The 23,522-nt window shown below is 36.0% G+C and overlaps 1 protein-coding gene across 1 annotated transcript in view; it reads right to left on the minus strand.

Annotated features, from left to right (window-relative positions):
* Positions 1 to 4,564: 4,564 nt before the first annotated feature.
* The window catches only part of LOC149807125 (coiled-coil domain-containing protein 130 homolog), a 38,408-nt gene continuing 19,450 nt past the window's right edge, over positions 4,565 to 23,522 (minus strand). Inside the window, exons 5-7 of the mRNA XM_089962424.1 lie at positions 20,318 to 20,490; positions 16,104 to 16,242; positions 4,565 to 6,787 (exon numbers count right to left, since the gene is read on the minus strand). Of these exons, the coding sequence (XP_089818550.1) occupies positions 6,183 to 6,787; positions 16,104 to 16,242; positions 20,318 to 20,490 (917 nt within the window). The 3' untranslated portion in view covers positions 4,565 to 6,182. The remainder of the gene's footprint in view (positions 6,788 to 16,103; positions 16,243 to 20,317; positions 20,491 to 23,522) is intronic.

Below are 23,522 nucleotides of genomic sequence, written 5' to 3' on the forward strand. Positions count from 1 at the left end.
GATCACATTTTAAGGAGATAGGTATTTACAATTTCAACGCAAAATAAAAACTGGTGCACTGATATAAAATGTCCAATGCAATAATGCATAAACAAACAATAATTAAGTCAAAACGGAGAGGTAGTGTTACAGCAATTCATGAATGCTCAATTCTTGTCAATGTTCGATCAAGTTATACACAAATCTAAATTAGGCAGAAACAACAAAAAAAAAAAAACAGAAAATTAAATAAATTACTTTTCAAATAAGTGTATACCATGTCTTTTTAATAATTTTTGTTAATACAAGTTTGCCTAAATAAATGCATTTAGAACTTACCACATGATGTCACGGAGTTGTGGGTCGGCTTCTAAGCGGGTCATGCAATTTTTAGTGTTTATACCTATTCAGTTGGAGGGGTTGGCTTATATGCAAATTGGAGAGTATATACGGTAGTTGTAAAAAACAACAAGTATTCCCACAAATGTAAGCAAACAGCAAGTTACATGTCAGACTTGCTTAGTTAAAGTCAGATGAAATATGTTAAATCAAAATTTGTTATCGTAAGCTGAAGCATTTGATAATAGCACCAATATTTGGATTTGATATCACTCATCTGGATCATTAAAACTGACCCATATAAATTATGCACAATTTGTAAAATTTTTTTTGCTAGCAAATTTTCCTATGTCAACTGTTGAGAATCTCTAGATTTTACCAATATAAGCTGATCATCTGAATCTCAAATGCTTAATGCAGTGCAATGATATTCTTGTGTAAATAATATCTGTCAGTAGGTTTATTGACATCATTTATTTGTACAACTTGTATTCTAAACCAGCATTGTACAATGCCTTTTTAATTAAAAGTTTACTGTTTTCCATCAATTCTTTGTAAAGATAGTCTTCAGACTATCCAAACTATCCAGGTGCCAGATCCCTCATCAGCACTTACATATGTTGCTTACAGACCAACTCATTTGTAATCTTAATCATAATGAACATCCATAATTATTAACGTGATTTGTTAAGAGATGCAACCTGTAGCGAATTAGACCAATAAATGTGCCCCAGTAACAATATGTTTCATTGCACAGAAAGATTTACTGGTTTAATGTGATATTTGGAGTACAGTCATATAATGATGTATGATATTACAGGGCTGTACTTATTTTGATTCCAGCCACTTTACCGGTGACTTTGGGGATGTGACTTGTCCTGATCGACTCTTTACTGGTCCCAGTTTTCATCTTCATATGCATTTTCCTCCTATAATGGGTGAATATCTAAAATCTGGTCAGAAAGTATTTGAAAATGTCATTGTACTTGAAAGTTCTGTCATTTTGATGCTTGACCCATCTCAAGGACTCAGCCAATAATGATCCCCATCTTGCACAGGAGTAATGCCAAAGCTACTTCCATGCCTAAGGTTATGCTCCATTTTTCAAAATAAATTCACACACACACACACACACACACACACACACACACACATATATATATATATATATATATATATATATATATATATATATATATAATTGCCTTAAGTTAAAACTTTTTTTGTATCTCATATACAATTCCAAATAACATTGTATATCAGTATAGCTGGTCATTTTATTACATTATTTTACTCTGCACCCATTTGAATCTAGCTTGTGAACTTGTAGAATTGCTTTTAAATGGCTGAACTTTGATATATTTGCCTGTTGATGTTCTGACAAATGGAATTTTCCTACACCTACACTTGTATGAAGACTGAAGCACCATAAATTACATGCACCTTAATTTGCCTTTCTCAAGCCAAAATGTTAAGACAGTCTTACTGTCTGTAAATGTGATGTACTGTTGTATGGTCATTTTCTTGTTTTTGAATGATTTAGATGCCTTTTTACCAGAAAAGTAGCTAATTTATATGGTTAAAATTTTCGAACATGTGCCAGTCTTACAAGAAATGGCACAGCGCACATGTATGAAGTTGAAAGGATGCAAATTTACCTTGATATATTGGTGCTACAATTATGAATTTTTAAAATAGATTATGAAGTTGCTTTTAATTTACTTACATACTTTTTTGTTGGAAAAAGCTAACATCTTAAGCAGCAATTCACAAAATTGAAAATGGCTAAGATAAGAGAATGGTTCAATGTGATAATAACAAGAAAATGGTAATCAAATAAGCTAAAGGGTGTACTGCCAGTGATTGTTTTTGACTGACTCTCATGGTGCTTTCACTGAACTAATTAATTACTGATATGATATACCCCTTCAGTTTAGAAACAATCTCACCTTCAACGCATATCACTAATCATTACTCATCAGTAGGGATCAACATGTAGGGAAATTTTGACAGGTACTGGGCCAAGTCAGTTTCTACCAGGTCAGGTTTCTCCACTCCCATTTTGTCCAGTTTAAACACACCCCTCTCTCACCACCAGTTTTGTCTATCACAAAGCATTTTTTAATTATCAAACTTTTATTACAAACACCTAGAAAGACCATGGGGTGGGTAACCTGCCCTGGCAAGATCAAATTTTTACCTTAAAACACAGCTGGGCTGGACATTTCCAGGTAGTGCCAATCCTGCAGAGTCCAGGTGGCTAGGACGGGTACTGTCCATCCTTAATAATGACAAACTTGTCCAAAAGATATTGACTAATCCTGGGTACTGTCCTATTCAATTTGTACAACTCTGAATTATAATGTTGCACGATTTCAAAACAAACAAAATTTCTTTAAAAAAAAAGAGTTACAGGATTCTAATTGTACCCTTTTACAGAATGCCCATGTTTCCTAATAATAAGCCTGTGCTTGAGTTCTATGCTGAAAAAAGTTTCAATCTGGGCTCAGATAATTTAATCAATTAGCAATTAGGGTAGAAATGGTTTATAAGGTGTAGAAAAAATGTAAGAATCTAAAGTTGTCCATGGCCAATTAGGTTTGACAGTCTAGATGTTTCTGGGTGCCTGATATATTGCTGCAGAGTTTCTTTCAGATTGCTGTAATCAAAGTTCATATATATATATATATATATATATATATATATATATATATATATATATATATATATATATATATATATATAGTATGCATGCTGTATCAACGATATACCATGAGATATATAAATTTTTCATTAAAAGGAAATGAGGCTTGCAGTTTCCTTTTAATGAAAAATATGAGTGGTATGCATACATATTGTACATATATTTTATTTATATCACATACAAATACATATATTTGCCCTTTTAAGATTGACTATGGGCAACTGTTTATTGACACAGTGAATGAACTCACATCCCTTCCAAGTGTGTCCATTATAAAATGTAGTTCTGTGCCTTTTGTTGCTATTTACAATCACCTTTGCATATTGATTTCTTTTTTGAGTTTCTATTTTTATTCACATTGATTAAATCAGTATAAGACACACTTATGATTTTAACATGAAAGATGGTTTTGATGAAGAAAGTAGAGCACTAAAAACACATGGTTAACTCAGCCATTCACATGAACGCTCAGCCATTCACGTACTGGCGCATGGAAATTAGTGTGGAATAGAAACTAAGCAAAATGATGAACCAACAAGAGGTAATTAAAATAGTTAAATATATTTATAGTTGATCTAAGTCATTATTCTGCTTTAATAACAGTACTACCGATCATAAAACTCTGTCTCTCTCTCATCCATTGATTGGTTTGACTTAACTTAATTCATAAGTCCAGAGACATCGTGGGATGACACAAGTGAAAATCCTCTATGCTTGTCTCTTCATAGATTTTCACCTTATCTTGCTATGATGGCCAGACAGAGCGAGAGAGCAAGAGGGGGGAAGCCTTTGGACATTTTCATATTTAATTAATAATAATAAATTTTTAGAACATTATAATAGGTTTATGAAACAACAACAAACATTAAATACATCACAGTATGTGTACCATGCAACCCAAAAATTGACCGTATAATGTCAACAGGGTTTGAACTTTATATCATCGATTATATAAACACTGTAGATAAATCCCAAGGAAAGTGCACACATACAGTTTCAATGAACCATATTCTTGTTGGATACTTTAAGTTATATTTCAAGGTTTTCATACATCCCAGATTCTTTTTCTCTCTCACTCCAGATTTCTGTGTATTTTGTCCCTTATGAATGAAGAGAGGGGAACAGAAAGCAGAACGGATTGCAATGAAATTGTGTACCATATTAAATTCTTTTAGAAAACTGGGATTATTGATACTTTTTATTGTTGTTTTCATACGTCACTAATGATAATGAGCGGACTGCACACAGTTGCAAGAATGTTTATATATGTTTATTATTACACCATAGGCAGATCACAATTTGATATACCAATAGTATTGGTGTATCAAATTGCTTTATACCAACACTTTAAAAGTCATGTTATTTTTAATATGTGTGGTATAAATATATATATATATAGAGAGAGAGAGAGAGAGAGAGAGCGGGAGGGAGGGAGGGTTTGACAAATGGTATAAGCCAGTTTGCTCTTGGGAGATTTGATATTGGATCTTGGCCAAAATATGAAAACATATTATAACAACAAAATTTAAAAATGGGTAAAATAATAATAGATTTTCATAAACTGAGATGTATTTATTTGACAAATAAACAGATTTCTTTTTAATTGTATGCACAATGAAAGCTTATGGCAATAACTAAAGTTCTCAAAACAGATATATGACTAGTACATGAAGATAGATATACAGAAATGAGAAAACAGGAAAGGTTTGAATTGATAGCTGAGAACAGAATGCATATCTCCCATATTAATATTAATACAATTTTCAGTCCTGAAAATGAAAATGTCTTACAAGTCTACACAGTAATTTTTCTGAGATCTTTATGTAATGATAATCCATATGGATCATCCAGAATGGTTGGCAGTGTTGACTGATCATTTTTAAAGGTAGTTTTTGTCCGTCTGACTTGGCATTTGTCTAGGGAAAAATTGGTTGCTTGGCATTAATATCTAGCTGTCCCAAACTCCAGAGCAATGCATTTGTATGCTTCTGGCTTAGGACTGATCTTATCTGAGAACTTGACTGTATGCAGATTAGAGAATTCATTTTAGACTGTCATTGCACCATTAACCTTTATTTTTCATTTTTATTAAAAAAAGTTGCCTCTATAGAACCTGTAGGGCAAATGAAAAGGACACTAGAAAGCAATTATAAAAAATAATTAGAACTGATTTTAGATGAATCAAATACATCACATGCTAGTTTACCGAATGGAGTCCATTCACTGCCATGGAAGCATAAGATGGTCAGTTTCAATGGCTGACTGAAATGTCTTGCTGACTTTAATCAGATAGTTCACCATTCAAAAACCCATGGTTGATGATCATGGCTTGAAAATGTAAAAAAGAAAATGAAATCTTCTGCAAAAATACTGCTGCAATTATTTTCATTTATTTGCAAGGTGGCATACAGTGAGGAAATAAATCAATAGATTTAAATGTACAAAATAATACTTAGAGAGGAATCGTTACTCTAGCATACTGAATTACTATTTTGAGTACAGAAGGTTTGTGGCATGGCAGGCTGATATGTTTTAATTTTCTTGACTATACAATAAACAGGTAAAGGATATTTGCAACATGTTTTCTGGTTTTTTAAAGACTCTACTTTCTGGCTTGGTCGAGACCCTTGGGTCTCACTTTTTCCATCTGTGGAATGAGCACTGGTGTGCTTTTTATACCAAGTTTGATCAGAGACTCATTAGAAATAATCTTTACGCAGTGGTAACAAGCACTTTTGATGGATCCACAACAAAAGATATCCATGTAAAACAGAAACAGGACTATAGCATGAGCTAACATGCTATGGTTAATTGATAAAACAAGAAGACCACGGCCTACATGTTGATCCAACAATCTCATTAGGAAATTAACACAAAACTTCAACAATAGTGAAGAACCCACTGCTGCTGTGGTGAAAAAACGATTGCCTTGGTGTGCTTTCCATTAAGAAGGGGTTGACAAAAATGATGAAAGCAATAAGTATATATATAAAATCCTCTATTCTTCTTTTCCTGGCAAGCCTATAAAATAACTCTAGAGTAGTAAGGTCTTTACAAATGACTCAGGCCAGTGCACAAAAGGTCTCCAGGATACCTGTAGTGGGTGGGAGCAAAATAAAATTTATCATTGCATATTTAAGATTATTTAATTGCCATTGCTTCATTCTTGAGAGTCGCTGTCTGCATAAGTAGAAACCAAGCTAAGAGCCCCATGTCCTATCACATGAGACAAATTATCATCTGTTTGATACAACAAATCACAACGGATAGCTGAAGAACAATCCTTAAACTGGCCCATCTGATCAGAATAACTTCCATCTGGAATAACCTTTTTGTCACTTGCATAAATTGATTCTGTTTTAGCATAATTTCCAGTATCTGAAGAGTTTTCACATATAGGTGAATCCTCAGAAATATTAATTTCTTTAGTAACTGTCTCAGGTTTCTTCAAGTTATTTTCAGTAGTATCAGTTTCCAAGATATCATTATTTCTATTGCTGGAGTCTGACTTTACACATTTTGTTCTTTGTACTTTTGTCACTTTTGACAATTTCCTCCTGATGCCTAATTTATTATGTGTCCAAGGTTTGGATGCACTAAGCTGGGTATCAAATGCCAGGCTTCCAACTACTGGTACACTCAATTTGCTCTTTATGAGATCCAATCTACTCCTAGGTGACTTGGCAGTCGAGTTCTTAGCTGTTGGGGAGAAAAATGGCCTTTTTTCAATTTCTTTTCTTTTTTCTAGCTGCTTCTCATCATAAGCTGGAATTGGAAATAAAATGCATTCAAAAGGAGTCAACAAAAACTGCCCAACTAATTAAGATGATGTGCTGATATTTTTTCTTATTTGTCTAATTAATCAGTAAGGGGATATTAACTTTTTAATTATGTCAACTGAACAAGAATATATGGGTTCTTAAAGTTAATGTTAATATCTGCTTGGTTCAAACAAAAATATTGTTTGTGTTCCTTATCTTAAACTTTAAAAAAAAAGATATAAATAATTTTCCTCTCAAACATTTTTAAAAACTCACACAAATAATATGATATTGATGCAATAGCTGATAATTTTTAAAATTTATACTAAATGAAGCATGAGGATCTCAATCACTGTCCTATCTTGGTACATATTCTTGAAAATAAATCAAAAGCAAAACAGATTTTGATGATCTTTGGACTTACCGTATTTTTGCATATATTTGACGCACCCAATTATAAGACGCATCCATATATAAGATGCGGGTTTTGACGATTTGTGTGAAAAATATTTTAAATAAGATGCCCACGAATATAAGACGCACTCGGCCTCGCCATCTGCCGAACTGAGCAAACCCTATATTGACTGCAGATGACATAGTGATGATTTTTTCAAAACTTATAAGTTACTTACGGTATTGATCTGTATCTAATATTATTTTGTTAAGTACTATTACATTATTGTTCCAATAAAGTTTAATAAAATCTTTTGAATAATTCTGTGTGTTGTTTTGTTCAAATATGTACCGGTAAACATCCGTTTTCAAACCAAGTGCATCAAAGTGGCTACCGGTACTTTCCTTTGTCATAAACGCAAATATCTCCAATGTTTTGATCACTCACCTGATGTAAACAAGGCTTCATTGACCGTTTTGGCTGGAATTCAAAGAATTGTTTGAGGCAAGGCCGCAATGGTTATCGTTTGATCTTATCTTTCTCTAGGCTTCAGCGGCTGGCGTTAGTATATACCGGTATATAGGTTATACGTGGGATCAATCTCTTGTTATAAATAAATGAGTGATCGATCTCTTGAGCATTTATAAAATTTCTAAAATTTTCACAATGATGAAGCAAAAATCATATACAGCTGATTCTAAATTAGACGTCATCAAGTTTGCCAAGGAACATGGCAAAAGAGCTGCTGGAAAAGAATTTAGTTGCAGTGAGAAGAATGTAAGTGATTGGAAGTTGGAGAAAGAGGAGCTTAAGAAGATGAATCCAAGGAAATGAGCTCGTAGAGGTAGAAAGGCAAGATGGCCGAACTTGGAAGAAAATCTTGCCAACTGGGTACGTTCGAAACATGACAGTAACCGTGCGGTTTCAACGATATCGATCAAACTCAAGGCTCGAATTATTGCTACAGAAATGAAGATCATGGACTTTTGTGGCAGTGCGAACTGGGTGTACAAGTTCATGAAACGGAACAACCTTGCAGCCCGGGCACGTACAACTGTTGGACAGAAGCTTCAAGACGATTGGGAGAATAAATTGGATGTTTTCAACACCTTTGTTCACAAGGAAATAACTGAAATGAAGTTGGCAGATGATGACATCATCAACATGGATGAGGTTCCAATGTCATTCGATATTCCAGCTAGCAGATCAGTGGCAGAGAAAGGAGTAAAGACAGTAGCGGTTGATACCACGGGACACGAATGAACAATCTGAACTGTTGTGTTGGCCTGCACAGCTGCAGGAGGAAAACTGAAACCCACGGTTATCTTTAAAAGGATATCCCTGCCCAGAGAAACTTTGCCAGCTGGAGTTGTTGTTGTCTGCAATAAAAAAGGCTGGATGAATACAGAGGTGATGCAGACCTGGACGGTAAGTGCTTCAGAACAAGAAGAGGCAGATTTTTCAAGAAGCAATCTCTTCTGATTTTCGATGTGATGGCTGCCCATAAGGAGACAACTGTGCAGAAACACATCAACAATGCTGGAGCCCACATAGCCATTATACCAGGTGGTCTGACTTGTAAGCTCCAGCCCTTGGATGTTGCTGTCAATTATCCATTTAAGACTTTTGTTCGCAAGGAATGGGATCGTTGGATGACTAGTGGTAAGCACACCTTCATGCCAACTGGTCGACAACGTCGTGCAACGTATGTAGAGGTGTGTAATTGGGTTCTCCGGGCATGGAAGAAAGGGAAAACAACAACAATCATCAATGGCTTCAGAAAGTGTGGGATAATTCCAGAACTGGCCGCCGATATCAGTTCTTTGGACAATGACTCGGCTGCATCCGATACCACTGATGCCAATGAGGACTGATTAGCAGCGGCTATGGAGGTATTTGGCGATGAGAGTGAATTCGATGAAAGTTTTGATGGATTTGAAGCAGAAACTGATGACGATGAAGATGAATAGATTGATTTTAAATTAAGACAAACAGTATTTTTAGTAAATGTTTATTATAAAAATTGTTGAATGAGTTTTCGTTTGTGTAAAAAAATAATTAGATAAGACGCCCACAAATATAAGACGCACTTAGGGTGCAGGATAAGTAAAATTTTATATAACACTCGTCTTATATACGCGAAAATACGGTAAGTAGAAATAACACAAGAATCCTACAAAAAATTAAAATTGGCATTGGTTTTTTATTGTCTAGTGAAAAAAAACATTAATTGCAAATTGTGTTGTTGTTGCTGTTATGGATTTAATGCTATTTTTCAGCACATGATGGACTATAAACAGATACCAGTATATTTGGTGGAGGAATAACCTGGAAAACCCCAAGAAGAACCACCTACCACTTGGAAGTTACTGGCAAACTTTCTCATGTTGGCTGAGCTCATGACTAGAAGCGAAGCAGACAGATGTGAGATGTCAGTGATCTGTAAAGGCGAGCACATTAGAACACTCAGCCATCCAGATGTTTCTCCAAGAATATTACCTGATCACATTAATATTAGAATTTTAACTGCTGCATGTCATTATGATTGTAGCTTCAGTAATGTTTAGGCATTGGTTCAAACAAAGAGGAATATAGCCAGTTAAGAGTCCACAAAAGATTCCACTTCCAATGTGAGTGACTGGGGTTGAATTGTATCATTGTACCAAAATTGGCCCATGAATAGGAAAGAGCCTTGTAAGGACCCACATTCTCTCTCCCATGTTGATTTAAAGTGTCTAAAATCATCTTAATAGTAATGGGGCAAACTTTTCCTCCTAAAAAAAAACAATAACAAAAACAAAGAAATGAGCCAGTTGTGCAGTTCACATATAAAAGGAATAATGATATTGTCCATGTAACAGCACAAAACACGAGGCTTTCTCGCACATGCTTATAGTGAGAGACATTGTAATTCTGTGATTCAACATATGTGTGAAGGTTTTAACTTCTGTGAAGGGCCTTTCTGTCATGAGCTGAGTATGAATGTAAAGTCTTTCAGGGCAGGTAAGGAAACCTGAATCCTCAGTTAATTCAGTAGCTTGGAAAATATCTGAATCTTGCTGGAAGCTACTTCCACTAGACTGAGAAGGTCAGTGATTCAGAATGTGTCGCATCTGAAATGGGCAACAAGTATAACCTTGTAGTTCTGATCCACTATTTTCTGAATGAGAGCATAACTTTAGAGTTGGACAGTTAATCTTACGCTACCCTATACTGCTAGGATGGTGCTACTGTGCTGTTAAGCCCATACATACATACGTGTGTATGTGCATACATACATATATACATACATACATACATACATACATACATATATACATACATACAGTGGAACCCCACTATAATGCGATAATTGGGGTCCAAAAAATTTGATTGCGCTAATAGCGGGGTCGCGTTGATGCAGGGTTTTACAGTATTTTACTTTTTTCAGAGAACAACTCATTGGCACATATATGTGTATTCATGTCTAATGTATATGATGAAAAGGGTATCAACACCGTTTAAATTCGTGCTGTCGTGGCATGCAGTTCATCCATAATGCATGTAATTTCATTGAAAAATTGCACACAGATTTACAATATTCAATAATTTTGTCCCAGATCATTGTGTCTGAATTCAACATCTAATATATAACATGAACAGAGTATTAACACCATTTACTTGCTGTCTGATATTGTACCATCGGGGCTTGCAATTAATCCATAATACGTATAATTCCATTGCAAAAACTGCATACAAATTTAAACTATTCAATAATTTTGTTACAGATCATTATGTGTCTGAATTCAATGGAAAAAATTAACAGCAAAATTAGGTTAAGAAAGTTTAAGCACAAATATGGTTCATTACGTTCCAGTGTCTATGAACGGTGTCTGTATAAATTTCATACTGCTAAAATTTTCTCATATTCGTTTCCGTGTACATTTATCCATTGTAAATCTCCAATAATTAACGCTTGTACGCTATTCATTTGAACAATTGCAGCAAGAATAATCAACAATCAACACACACTTTCAGCGTGCATTTAACTTTTACTTTAGATTTTGTGAATTACAAAGAAGTGTGTGAAAACTACTATACTAATCATTGTGCAAAGTGCAGGGAACAACTTTTGTTTGTGAACTTGCTTCTCCATAATGGTAAAATATTTTTATAAAAAATAGGAGATTAATAACGAGTTCATAAGCAAACACCATACACATGTAAAAACCCAAGAACTAAGTACAGTAGGCCTGCAATAGTCACGAGCCACTTTTATAAAAAAAAAATTAAGCTGAACACATGTACAATTTCATATCCTTTCAATTTCCAGCTAATAAAGTGGACATTATTTACTGGTCAACTGATTGCATCTAATAACACTGCCAAGCCCAGCTTTCGTTTTTAATGTTTATTAAATTGTGAGAATCTTTTATCAACCACTGCACTGTCTGCTGCTTGGTTGTGTATACTATGCAGCTAAAGAAGAAACAATGTTGAGCAACGATTACATACAGAATTAATTGTAGATAATCACAAAGATGACTTACTGGCTTTACTCATGGATCAGTAATAAGTGTGTGTGTGTGTGATTAGGATTTTTAACGTAGCTTTAACAATTTTTCAGTCATATCGCTACAATGTCAGCAGCGTGGCAGTTTATAGTAATGTCTAGCACTAGGGCGTCATGCTGCAGACATGTAGCATGATATCCCACCCAGTCACATTATCCTGACACCAGGCCGACCAGTCCTAAAGCTAACCTCTTAATGCTGAGCGCCTAGCGAGGCAGCTATTAGTACCATTTTTGTTAAGTCTTTGGTATGACTTGGCTGGGGTTCAAACCCATGACCTCCCGCTTATGAGGTGGACACTCTAACCACTAGGCCACTGGAACAGTCGATCAGTAATAAGTAACATTTCCGATAATGTTTATTTTGGCATAACACTTCAAGAACCTGGTGAAATTGTTAAATTTCAAAATCTACGCCATGATTGTATTATATTAAAATTCATATGCGAACTCTTCCCCAAAATGATAATAAACATTTTACAAACTATTTCTTGTACTTACAAAAATATTTTTTTCCAGTACGAGAAAAATACATATACATGTATTTAAAATTTCAGGAACCATGCCGCGATCATATTATATTCGAATTCATATGCGATCTCTTCCCCAAAATGATAATAAATGTTTATACACTATTTCACCTACTTTGAAAAAAAATTATTTTTTCATGTGCAAATGAATATACAAAATTTCGGAAGCCACACCACAATCGCGTTATATCTGAATTCATGTTATCGTGGGGTGCATTATGGCAAGGTTGCACGCACATACATACATACATACATACACACATACAGACAGAGTTGTCTAATATTGTGAGGTCACTCTGCATAACAGATTCTGCCATGAAGCATCGATTCTGTCCAAACATTTTCTGAATATTCATGAGAAAGACCTTCTTTTCTGGCGTCCAGTTACTGCTGACTGTATTGAAACAATGTAACAGGTGGGCACCCCAACTTTGTGTGTTGGTGTCCATACAGACCATAACCTTCAGTTGAGATGTTTCCAGTGGAACTCATGCATATAGCCAATCCCAATTCTACCTCTCATGCAGTAAGCAGTTTTATAATGGCCAACATTTGAATATGATGATCTAAACAACCAGAAAAAGTGCTAAATGAACTATTTGTAAAAGGCACATGAACAGCTGGCCCAGATGAAAAAGGTCTGTGGCTGCAATACAGAGTCAAAGGCTGACCTGCCAACTCTAACAAGACCTTTGCAGTCAGGCAGTCCAATTTTTTACTCAAGTTGGACCAGTCAGGCATAACAAGATATCATGTACTGCTATTGTCAAGCTTGAAAACATTTATTTAAAAGTCCAAAAGTATGATTCAAAGACTGATGCAGTGATGGCACGCATTATGTTCAACTCAAAAGTTTGTAAAGTTTGCTTGAACCTCCAGTACAGTTTCACAAACTGAAATTCCAAACCCTATGGAGCTCTATGGCTTCTATATATCTATCAACTTGAGGTAATCCTAAAAGTAAAAATTCACATGGGCCATGGCGATGGCAATTACCATTTCTACCATGTGACATACTCAAATTAAGACATGACATCCTCTAAACATAACTGATCCCCTTCCTGACATTTCCCCAAGAATCTGAATATTCCCTTTTATTCTTCTGTACAAAAAGCACCTTTTCAATAGTTTATTGTCCTTTACATCCTGACATATCACTTGTTGGATGCCATTTAAAATTTTTTAAAAAAGCAACAACTTGATCATGCAGATGTTTTGCATAAAAAATACTCATAGTTTAAAGCATCTGAGGTAATCCGGTAGAGTCAGTCTGGATCCCTGACCAATTTCACTGAATTTAACATGAAACCTGGATCTGATTCAAACACAGACCAGCCAGTATCCAGATTTAGCCGAAAACAAATGTATTTCTGTAATTGCGATTTTACTCTGTAAGTCTGCGTTTAAAGGGTCATGTTCATAAGATTTATTGCAAAATCATAAGTGTTGGCAGGACTGCTAAGGATTTGTGTAAATCCAAGTCCCCTTGGTAAATTTTGTGAGACTGACAAGCTGTGCAATGCATTTGAGCAAAGATGCATTTAATATTGCAATGTATACAGAACTTCAAACCTAAATGCACAAAAAATTTGAGAGAAGATGGTGTGACTTCTTCCTGTTCTCAAAAAAACTCTGCCAGGAAGAAGGAGAAAGTAACTGACTTGCATCATGAATTTGAAATAAACATTCAATAAGGATTTGCACGATGTCATTCAAGTGTGCCATCATCACTAATGTCAAAGTCAACCTGAAGTGGGAGACAATGCAGCCAACAATCTTAGTGGAAGAGCATAAACTGAAGCTGAAAGGAAATTCATGAAAATTGAAGAAAAAAAAGGTTACCAAGAATGTGAACCTGAGGTACATACATGATGAAGGGTGAACTAGGATGTGAAAGTCAAAATGGAATTGACTGCAAACTCATCTCTTCTTCAAGAAAGTCTTATTACCCAGGCTGTTTTATCTTAAATGCGGTTGCTGCTATGACCTCGATAAACCATCTCAAATTGGTCACAAAGCTTTCCATTTGCTTTTGGCATCAGAAAAAGATGAAAACAGAGATCCTCAGAATGCAGGATTGTTAACAATATCCATTAGGCGCTTGATGAGCAAAGTATGAATCTCCTCAAATAATGACACTTTCTGTGTGTAGGCTGGGATCTTTTGTGCAGAAGTAGAGATGAAAGAGGAGGGGGATAAATGAACATAATTTGCAATCCCTCTCAATTAACTTGGTTCGCCTGTTTGCTGTCTGGGAACAGATCCATTCAAGCCAGTTAAAAAGTGATGGAGTTTGGTGCCTATTGGTATCTTGTCAGTAGGCAGATGCGCTAAGAAATCACTGCTATTTGCTTGGAGTCTTCAGAAATGAGAAACTGGATTTCCATTCCTCTTTATTGGAGGAGTATCTTGTCAGTAGGCAGAAGGGCTGAGAAATCACTGCCATTCGTTTGGAGTCTTCAGAAATGAGAAACTGGATTTCCACTCCTCTTTACTGGATGATTTTCTTTTCTGTGAAGACTGCTATCACTGATATTGCTGTTGAGGTCAAAATTAATTCTGTTGATTAGAGACCTGTTGCTTCTCTTTCTGGCATAAGTCATCCTGATTTTGAGACTGAGACTGCTAATGAAAGGAGGAGGAAGAAGGAAAGACAAGTTGGAGAGTCAACTCGTGTGTAAGTAAGGCTGTACATCGAACTGAGACCGTAAATCCATTACATTTTGGCAGAAACCAGTGAAAAATCAAACCTGACCTGGTTCTTCTGAACATAAAGTCTCATAACAAATTACAGTCCATTTAGTCCCTTCTACTAGATGAAAACAAAACTGTGAATGGACAGAATGGAAGGCAAATGGGTAACATTACATATCCCTCCACAGATATAGCTGGGTATTAAATGGGACAAAATGGTGTAATCTACACCAACTGAAAGCACAGTATGAAGAAGAATACAAGATTAAAACAAGATTCAGGCAGAGAAAGCCACAGATAAAACCCCACCACTTAAGGTATACATCCAATGAAAAGAAAACATCATGGTTGGAGAATAAGTTAAAAACAGTAGGGTTCTTCCTGCAGACTTAACAAAAACAAGTTCCACAATTTTACGAAGTTTTTCAGGGCCATTTTGCAAAAATCAAGGACCATTTATCGATCATAATTGTGTAGTGGTCGAAACAAATGTTTTGAATTGGTGTTTGCTGGTTATCAAATTATTTTAATATCATTATCAGAAATTCCATGACCTTTCCAAATCTCTTCTTTGATTTTGAGAAAGTCCATGACTTTTCAAAGCCCCTGAAATTCAGTTTTTAGATTTCAAAACTTTCCAGAATACTGTGGGAACCTTGAGACAGAAAAAGATACAAACAGTTCAAGATGAAAATTTAAAAAATGAAGCCCCAAATTTCTTCATGTGGAGAGAGATTGGTACAACAATGCCAACTTTGGAAGCATATGCCAAATATTTTGCATGATATCCAGAGATTTTAGGAAGTGAGGGTTACAAGCTCATCTGTACAAGCAAAGGATAAAACATTGGTATGCAGGTAGCCACCCAGCTGAGACAAGGAGGTAATTATAATGGTGTATCAGAAGAGTTTCATCTCAAATTACTCTTTTTTTGTCCTTTTGGAAAAGCTGGATTTGGGTTGTAGCGTAAGTACAAACCTGAAAGTAAATATGTAATGTACTTGATGAGAAAAAGCTCAGTGACTAAAATGTACCTTAAGAATTATTATATCTTTTGCAGCAGTTTGTTTCAGCATCCTGCGCAAAAAGTTTTAAGAATACAAGTTCTAGACTGGCAAGGTTTCAGAAACTCTGACCTCCTGTTACTTACATTGTACAGTACTGTATTTTATTAAGCCTGCCAGTTTGATATCCTCCTCTTTTTCCTGTAGCAAGGGAATGTCCAGTGATGACTTTTCTAATAGTTTCTTGTCAGCTTCTTTTGCAGTTTGAACAGCTTTCTTCTCACTCTAAAAAATTATGATTCACTTAATTATTTTTGTTGGCAAGTATAAATCATTCAAGACAATAATAGTGGAGAAGAATTTTATAGTTTGATTGGTGAAGTTTTTGTGCTATGAATATTTTGACGTAAGACATCGTAAAGCTATGCAGAGTTCAACAAATTAACAAATCTAACATCTCATGCAAAGTTATTGCTAAATATATTATGTTTACTGGTGATATTACTGTTATAGTCTGAATATATCTCCCTGTTTGTTTGTATCCCCCTACTGATTTCAATAATAGAAACCTTTATTGTGATAAAAAGTGCACAGAACTTAGTCAATTCATTCACTGATTTATAAGGTCTAACCTGACTGTGACCAGAGTGGCCCTAACACTGGCATCCTCTGCACCTTTCATGTTTAACGGCCCTTGCATAGCAACATGGCACCATACTGTGTACACTATGGGTGAGTCTCTTTTCCTCAGATAATCTTGAGATGTAATCGGTAATTGCCAGATAATTCTGTATATTACCATAATGTTGAGACAAGATAGGTATTTCTCTTTACACACATGAACACAGAAATTACACCATTTGTTAACTCCATGTGAAAGGTAAATTTGTACTTGTCATTTTAAATACTGAAAGCAGGCAACATAGTATTTTCCTTCTACGTACATACATGTGTAGTCTTGTACACACCCCTTTGCTGAAAATGGAATTGTCCAAAAACTGAAAATGACTGGCGAGCATGGTTGTCTTTTACACTGAAAACATCTGTTTGGAGTGAAATGCGTAGATGATAATGGTGTAGGACCCCACCAGGCATAATCAGGTCTGAAATTTTAAATCAATAAATGAACTAAGTTCTGTGCCTCTTTTATCTCATCCGTGCTTTTCATTTTTTAAATAGGAAAGGGGTACAAACAAATGGGGAGGTACATTCAACTATAGTAAGTTTTAAAAATACCAGTTATACGAAAAGAACTGGAACATTGCTCATGTTTTCATACTGTGTGAGAGGAGCGATTTCACTTGACAAGGGCATCAATAATGAGACCAGTAATGAACTTGTACCATGATATTCTTGTGCAAAATTTGTGTTGCACAACATTTCGTTTAAAAACAAATATTCAAGAAGAGTTTGGTTTGGTTTGGTTTGGTGTTTTACAGCACAACAACACAAGTAGGTTCTTTAGTCGTGAAGCAATTGGAGCAAAGTGACTTCAGCAAGAGTATTGCAAACAGCATGTGGCACGCCTGTCCCTTTTTTCCCCTGCTAATGACTGTGATCACTGAGCCAGGGATCTGGCTGTTGTAAGTTAAGACCTGGATAAAGTTCCATTAAAACATCTGTTGGGGTTAAAATATGACAGCCTAGATAAGGAAAGAGGCCGCTGACTTACACTGTCTCTTACTATGATTGGCATGACCTTGAGGTCAGGGGGCATAACTGAATACAAGCGATACTGTGAAGTTTATATATATATATATATATATATATATAGATAGAGAGAGAGAGAGAGAGAGAGAGAGAATTATAAATATACACCAGACAGAATGGAAAGTGCTATCCATGGCGTCTATAGAAGAATGCTTGATAATAGCAGGCAGAATTAATATTTTAATACAAATAATACTAACATACAGGTTAGAGAATTTTTAATTTGTACTCTACAGAGATTCGAACCCAGGTCCATGGGTAAATGGTTTGGTGTATATTTATATTTCTCTATAATTAATTATATATACCTCGATTTCTTTCATAGGAATCCAGAATGACTTTGTAGATACATGCGAATTAATTACTAGATTGTCATGCGAGTGTGTCTGCTACACATGAGTGCATATAACACCAACTGAGTAACATCATTTATTTGGTGGTCCAAGTTTGCTCTAGGTTACATGTTATATAATTAAATTTCCCTGATTTTAAATATGTGTCTAATAAGATTCTGATGATATTTTTTAAATAATGTTTCAAACTAGTGCCAGCAGACGTATGTCTGGGTAGAGCTAACTAAAGCACTGGTAGTTAATGATTTAGTAGATGTATGTCTGGGTAGAGCTAACTAAAGTACTGGTAGTTAATGATTTAGTAGATGTATGTCTGGGTAGAGCTAAGTAAAGCACTGGTACTTAATGATTTAGTAGATGTATGTCTGGGTAGAGCTAAGTAAAGCAATGGTAGTTAATGATTTAGTAGATGTATGTCTGGGTAGAGCTAACTAAAGTACTGGTAGTTAATGATTTAGTAGATGTATGTCTGGGTAGAGCTAACTAAAGCACTGGTAGTTAATGATTTAGTAGATGTATGTCTGGGTAGAGCTAAGTAAAGCACTGGTAGTTAATGATTTAGTAGATGTATGTCTGGGTAGAGCTAACTAAAGCACTGGTAGTTAATGATTTAGTAGATGTATGTCTGGGTAGAGCTAACTAAAGCACTGGTAGTTAATGATTTCGCTTTGCAAAAAATCAATTAGTTTCTTTTCCCAGCATTTTGATACCAAAAAGTCCAAGCATATAATTTCAACCATTCATGCAAGTAGTTTCGGCATACATAACTGATGTTGTTGTGTTGTTGTTGTGGGGTTTAACACCATTTTTCAGCACATGATAGGCTATGCATGGCGGCCAGTATTAATGGTGGAGGAAGAACCTGGGTAAACCCCGGGAAGAACCACTAATCCATGAGAAGTTACTGGCAAGCTTTCTCACATACCCACATTGGCCGAATCCTAGACTCGAACCCACACAGACAGAAGTGAGATGGCAGTGATCCATAACGGAGAACGCTTTAGACCACTCGGCCACTCGGGGCCCCCATACATAACTGAAAACATTCTTCAGATGCAATGTAGTCAGTAGCCAGTACTGATGTATGTTAGTGATCCTATGATACCAAACAGAACAGTCCAGTCTCCCTAACAGACACGATTTATTCCAAAATTAAACTAAGGAAGTGGCAAAACCTATCAAATCTATTTGAACAATAAATCATAATCTAGTAAATGATGATGCTGTTGCTGTTGTAGTGTTGTAGGCTTAATCCTCTTTTCTTTGCACATGGTAGGCTATAAAGAGTGGCTAATATGTCTGATGAAGAACCCATTAAAATGCAAGAAGAACCACTGACTCATGGGAAGCTTTCTCACCTACCCATGTTGGCAAAGCCTGAGACTTAACTGACGCAGACAGATGAGGTGTCAGTAATCTGAAAAGCCTAGCACACTGAACCACTTGGAATTCCAAAGGCACATTATGTGCCCACCATGGAGATGACTGACATTTTTGTGCAGAAACCATCTTGTTCTTTCAGTCAGAGTACCCTTGACCTTTGACTCCAAAATGGATAGCCTTCTTTCTTATGGTGCAAACCACTAACAATATTTGGTGCAAGTTTGTATTGTAGAACTAATGCTATTGTGCAAAAACCAGCTTTCTTCTCTGTTTGGTCACATTAACCTTGACTTTTGATGCCAAATTCAATGAGCTTCTTCCACACCCCTAGTGTATGCCATAGATAAAGCTAGGTAACTGTAAATGGTGGGGAACATTATTTATTGTGCAGAAACATTATTTCTTTCTTTTGTCACACTGACCTTGATCTTTGGCATCTTAACTCCAAAATCAATAGGAATTTTCTTTACACCAAGTGCAAGCCATCCAAAAGGTTTGGTAACTGTAGATGATGGAACACTCAAGCTATTGTGCAGACAACAATTCTGTGACCATAACTCTGATACAAGACCTTTGACCTGTTCAATCCAAAATAAATAGGGTTTCTCCTTCCTTATGCCAACTGGGTGCCATGCACAAAGTTGGTAAATGGAGATGCTGAAGAACTTCAGTTATCGTATGAAAACCATTTTTCTTCTTTCAGTCATAGTGATTTTGACCTATGCACTCTTGAGTATATACTGCTATTTAAAATACATGTTATGGGGAATGAATTCTAGGCTTGCAGTTCTCTACTCCGTTAAGTACTTCATTAACAGTATCTGCTATAAATTATGTTTCTATCAAAGCTAGATGATTTGTCATGGGACACTGTTCTTCTTTAACAAAATACTGATATACTGGAAATGACTTACCCTGAATTTGTTTCTTGCCAATTTATTCAACAAGTAGTCATCCTTCCACTCACTTCTTCTATATTCTATCTGACTCAGACCCATAATAACAGCTTTTCCCTTCTGCTGGTCATCTGTGCCATGTTCCAGTTTGAACATGGCATCAGTAGCCAACTTCTTTTGGGTGGCTTTGTCTGAAAAGCAAATAAGTATTGCAAGATATGATGGATCTGGATCAACCATAGTGTTTCTATCTGCAATGCTGAGGCAAAACATATTCATGATGCCACAGTCTCTTTTTCAGAAACTCACTTAAATAAATACTCTCAGTTCAGAGAGTGTGTGTGTGTGATTTGGAATTTTAACATAGCTTTCAGTCATATCACTACAATATCTGCAGTGACAGTTTATAGTGATGTCTAGGACTGGGGCATCATGCTGCAGACACGTAGCATGATGTCCCACCCAGTCACATTATCCTGACACCAGGCTGACCAGTCATAACACTAACCTCTTAATGCTGAGCGCCAAGCAAGGCAGCTGTATGTACCATTTTTGTAAGTCTTTGGTATGACTCGGCCGGGAATCAAACCGCAACCTCCCACATCCGAGGTGGATGCTCTAACCACTATAACACCGAAGCGGTCTCAGTTCAGACTCGTCAGCCTGACAGAACATCAGCTTGCATATATTTCCCGCTAATTTTAGTAAAAAAAAATGGATGATGAAGCAGAGAGTATGATCCCATGAAGTGGCAGATCAGCAGCAACTGTCAACAAGCATGTGCTGATTGGCCAGAGTTGCATCAGTTGTGGGCTTAATAGACGCTCTAACCACTTGGCCACCGTAGCGGTCTTGTGTGCTCCTTTGATTAGTCCTAAAAGATGGCAGAGACACAGATCTGCTGGGGTATTGTGCAATTGCAGATCTGAGTCTATGCAGATTGCGGCTGGATCTGACAAGTATATACAGTATATATTTTACAAAGGTACCTAGATGAATCAAGTCACACTGTGATGACAAATACAAACATTTTGGTTTGAAAGTATATGTGCCTATTTTTATACCTGTACTTTCAATGGAGTATACAGATATTGTGAAACAATTTGTTCCATACATACAAGCATATATCCTTAAATTCCTTCTACACTGTTAAAGATAGAAACCATTTTTTAAAAAGAATGTTTTTTAATGGTACTTGCATGATCATAATACTTTAGAAGTATATCTACTACCATGCAAATACACCCCTTCCATGCTAAATTGGAAGTCAGACAAGAGTGGTCTCCCCTTAAATGAACTGGTGCCAAATCCAGTTAATTTGTTTCTATTGGAGCTGATGTGCATGCTCTTCAAGGGGTCTAATTATGGGGGACTGCTTTGGAAGGTGTGGCCAAATTAAACTCTAAAAACTGTTTTTTTCTTTACATTATTTAGATCATAATACATTTTGAGAATTCCAGCTGGAAAGAGTTACACCCAGTAATTCAAAGTTGTCCCTGTCTCAGTTCCTTCAATGCAAAAAAAAACCACCACTCCAGTGTGGTATGCCTCACAAATCTGACAAATGGCATGTGTGATCACTGACCCCAGTATGTCAAATGTCTACCCGACAGCCAGAAACTGGATCACAACATAGGAACTATTAACACACCCATATTACAACTAACGGTATCCATATGCCCCCACTTGTTCATCCTTTGAATTTAGAGATGACCATGACATTACTAACTGGTTTTGATTCTGTGAGTACCTGAATGGCTGATAAAGCTAAGTTGTACTCTGAACTGTCTGTGGCACACTTGACAAGAGATGCTGTTTGAGTTTGCTTGATCAACAGAAGACATGCTACATTTCTGTGATTTCTGCTGCTTTTGCTTCTGCACTGCCTCTGCAATTCTCTTCACTGTTATGATGGTTTGGCCATTTACCATGATGGTAGGCTCTTAAGCAGAGCTTTCCTGGTGCAGGTATATCACCTTTGTCTTCATGGTACTGATTGTGAAACTGAAAATGTCACAAGCTGAAGAGAAATAGTCCATACTGAATTCTGCCCCCACTTATGAGGCATGAAAGTACTAATTTATGCGTGCAACTGACACTGTCCCATGGATGCACCCTAGGGGACTCAGCCAAAGGGTCATAGCTCCAAAAAGGCAAATGTACATTTCTGACTGACACTTACCCTTGGACACTCCTTACCTTTGGGAGCAACCCAAGCAGCTCAAACTTTGGTTTGGAGCTCTTAACAGAGAAGCGTGGGATATGGGTTTTACAAACAGAGAATTCTAGTTTAAATTTGTGATGATTGTGTTTAGTTATCTCTCATAAGTGCTTATTGACAGTGAAATGCATCATGATACAACTATGTGTAAAATTTCAATATTTAATCCTGCAGTTATGATTGTACACCAAACTACAGTGTGAACCCATTATAACATAGTACACCACTCCTTGATAACTTGCACCCTGATAACTAGCAAACCCGCTTATAACACGGGGTCAGGTGTGGATCCCATTTTTTAAACCAGAAAATACCTCAAAAATGGATCCCTATTTGTTGAACTTGAAAAAAATCGTGATCAAAATTTGTAACGGAAACTATGACCTGGAAATTTTAATCAACATTATGAAATATCAAATTTAAAAATAGGTCATACAATTTGTTACATTTTCTTTCCAAAAGACATTCCAAGTAAACTGCAATTAACGACATGTAAGGAAATTTTGATCAATGAAAATGTCATTTACGCCGAGTGGAGGCAGTACTTTAATAAATAAATACAAATTAAATAATTTTGTTATCAATTGAAATTTGTGTTTTAGTTCTATCTTTCAGTTCCTTTTAAGTGTAATCATCATAAATGCAATATGTCCTCTTGTACTTAAACGTAAAATGCATCAAACTACCGTAACAGATATGTGGGCGAGTGTTTCTCTGAGAACCTCATTAAGTGCCGACTGTGTTTTGATAACTGACTTCCTGAAGTATTTGTTTTATTGTTGCACTGAATTAAAAGCTGGCCTCCTTTCTATTATGATGTTATGTCTTTTGAATCAAATAAAGGAGGTGGAATAAATGAAAAGTTAAAAGGCATGAAAATCCTACAAACTTAAAATCTAGTGGCCCTGGTCGTATGTCAGGTGATCTCACTTCATTTGATTAATCGAACACTTATAAATGTATTGTGCATGTAACATAAACTACCTTAAATTAACTGGCACT

Source organism: Sinohyriopsis cumingii, chromosome 1 (assembly GCF_028554795.1).
Source record: "Sinohyriopsis cumingii isolate HCF-2022 chromosome 1, ASM2855479v2, whole genome shotgun sequence".
Taxonomy (NCBI): Eukaryota; Metazoa; Mollusca; class Bivalvia; order Unionida; family Unionidae; genus Sinohyriopsis; species Sinohyriopsis cumingii.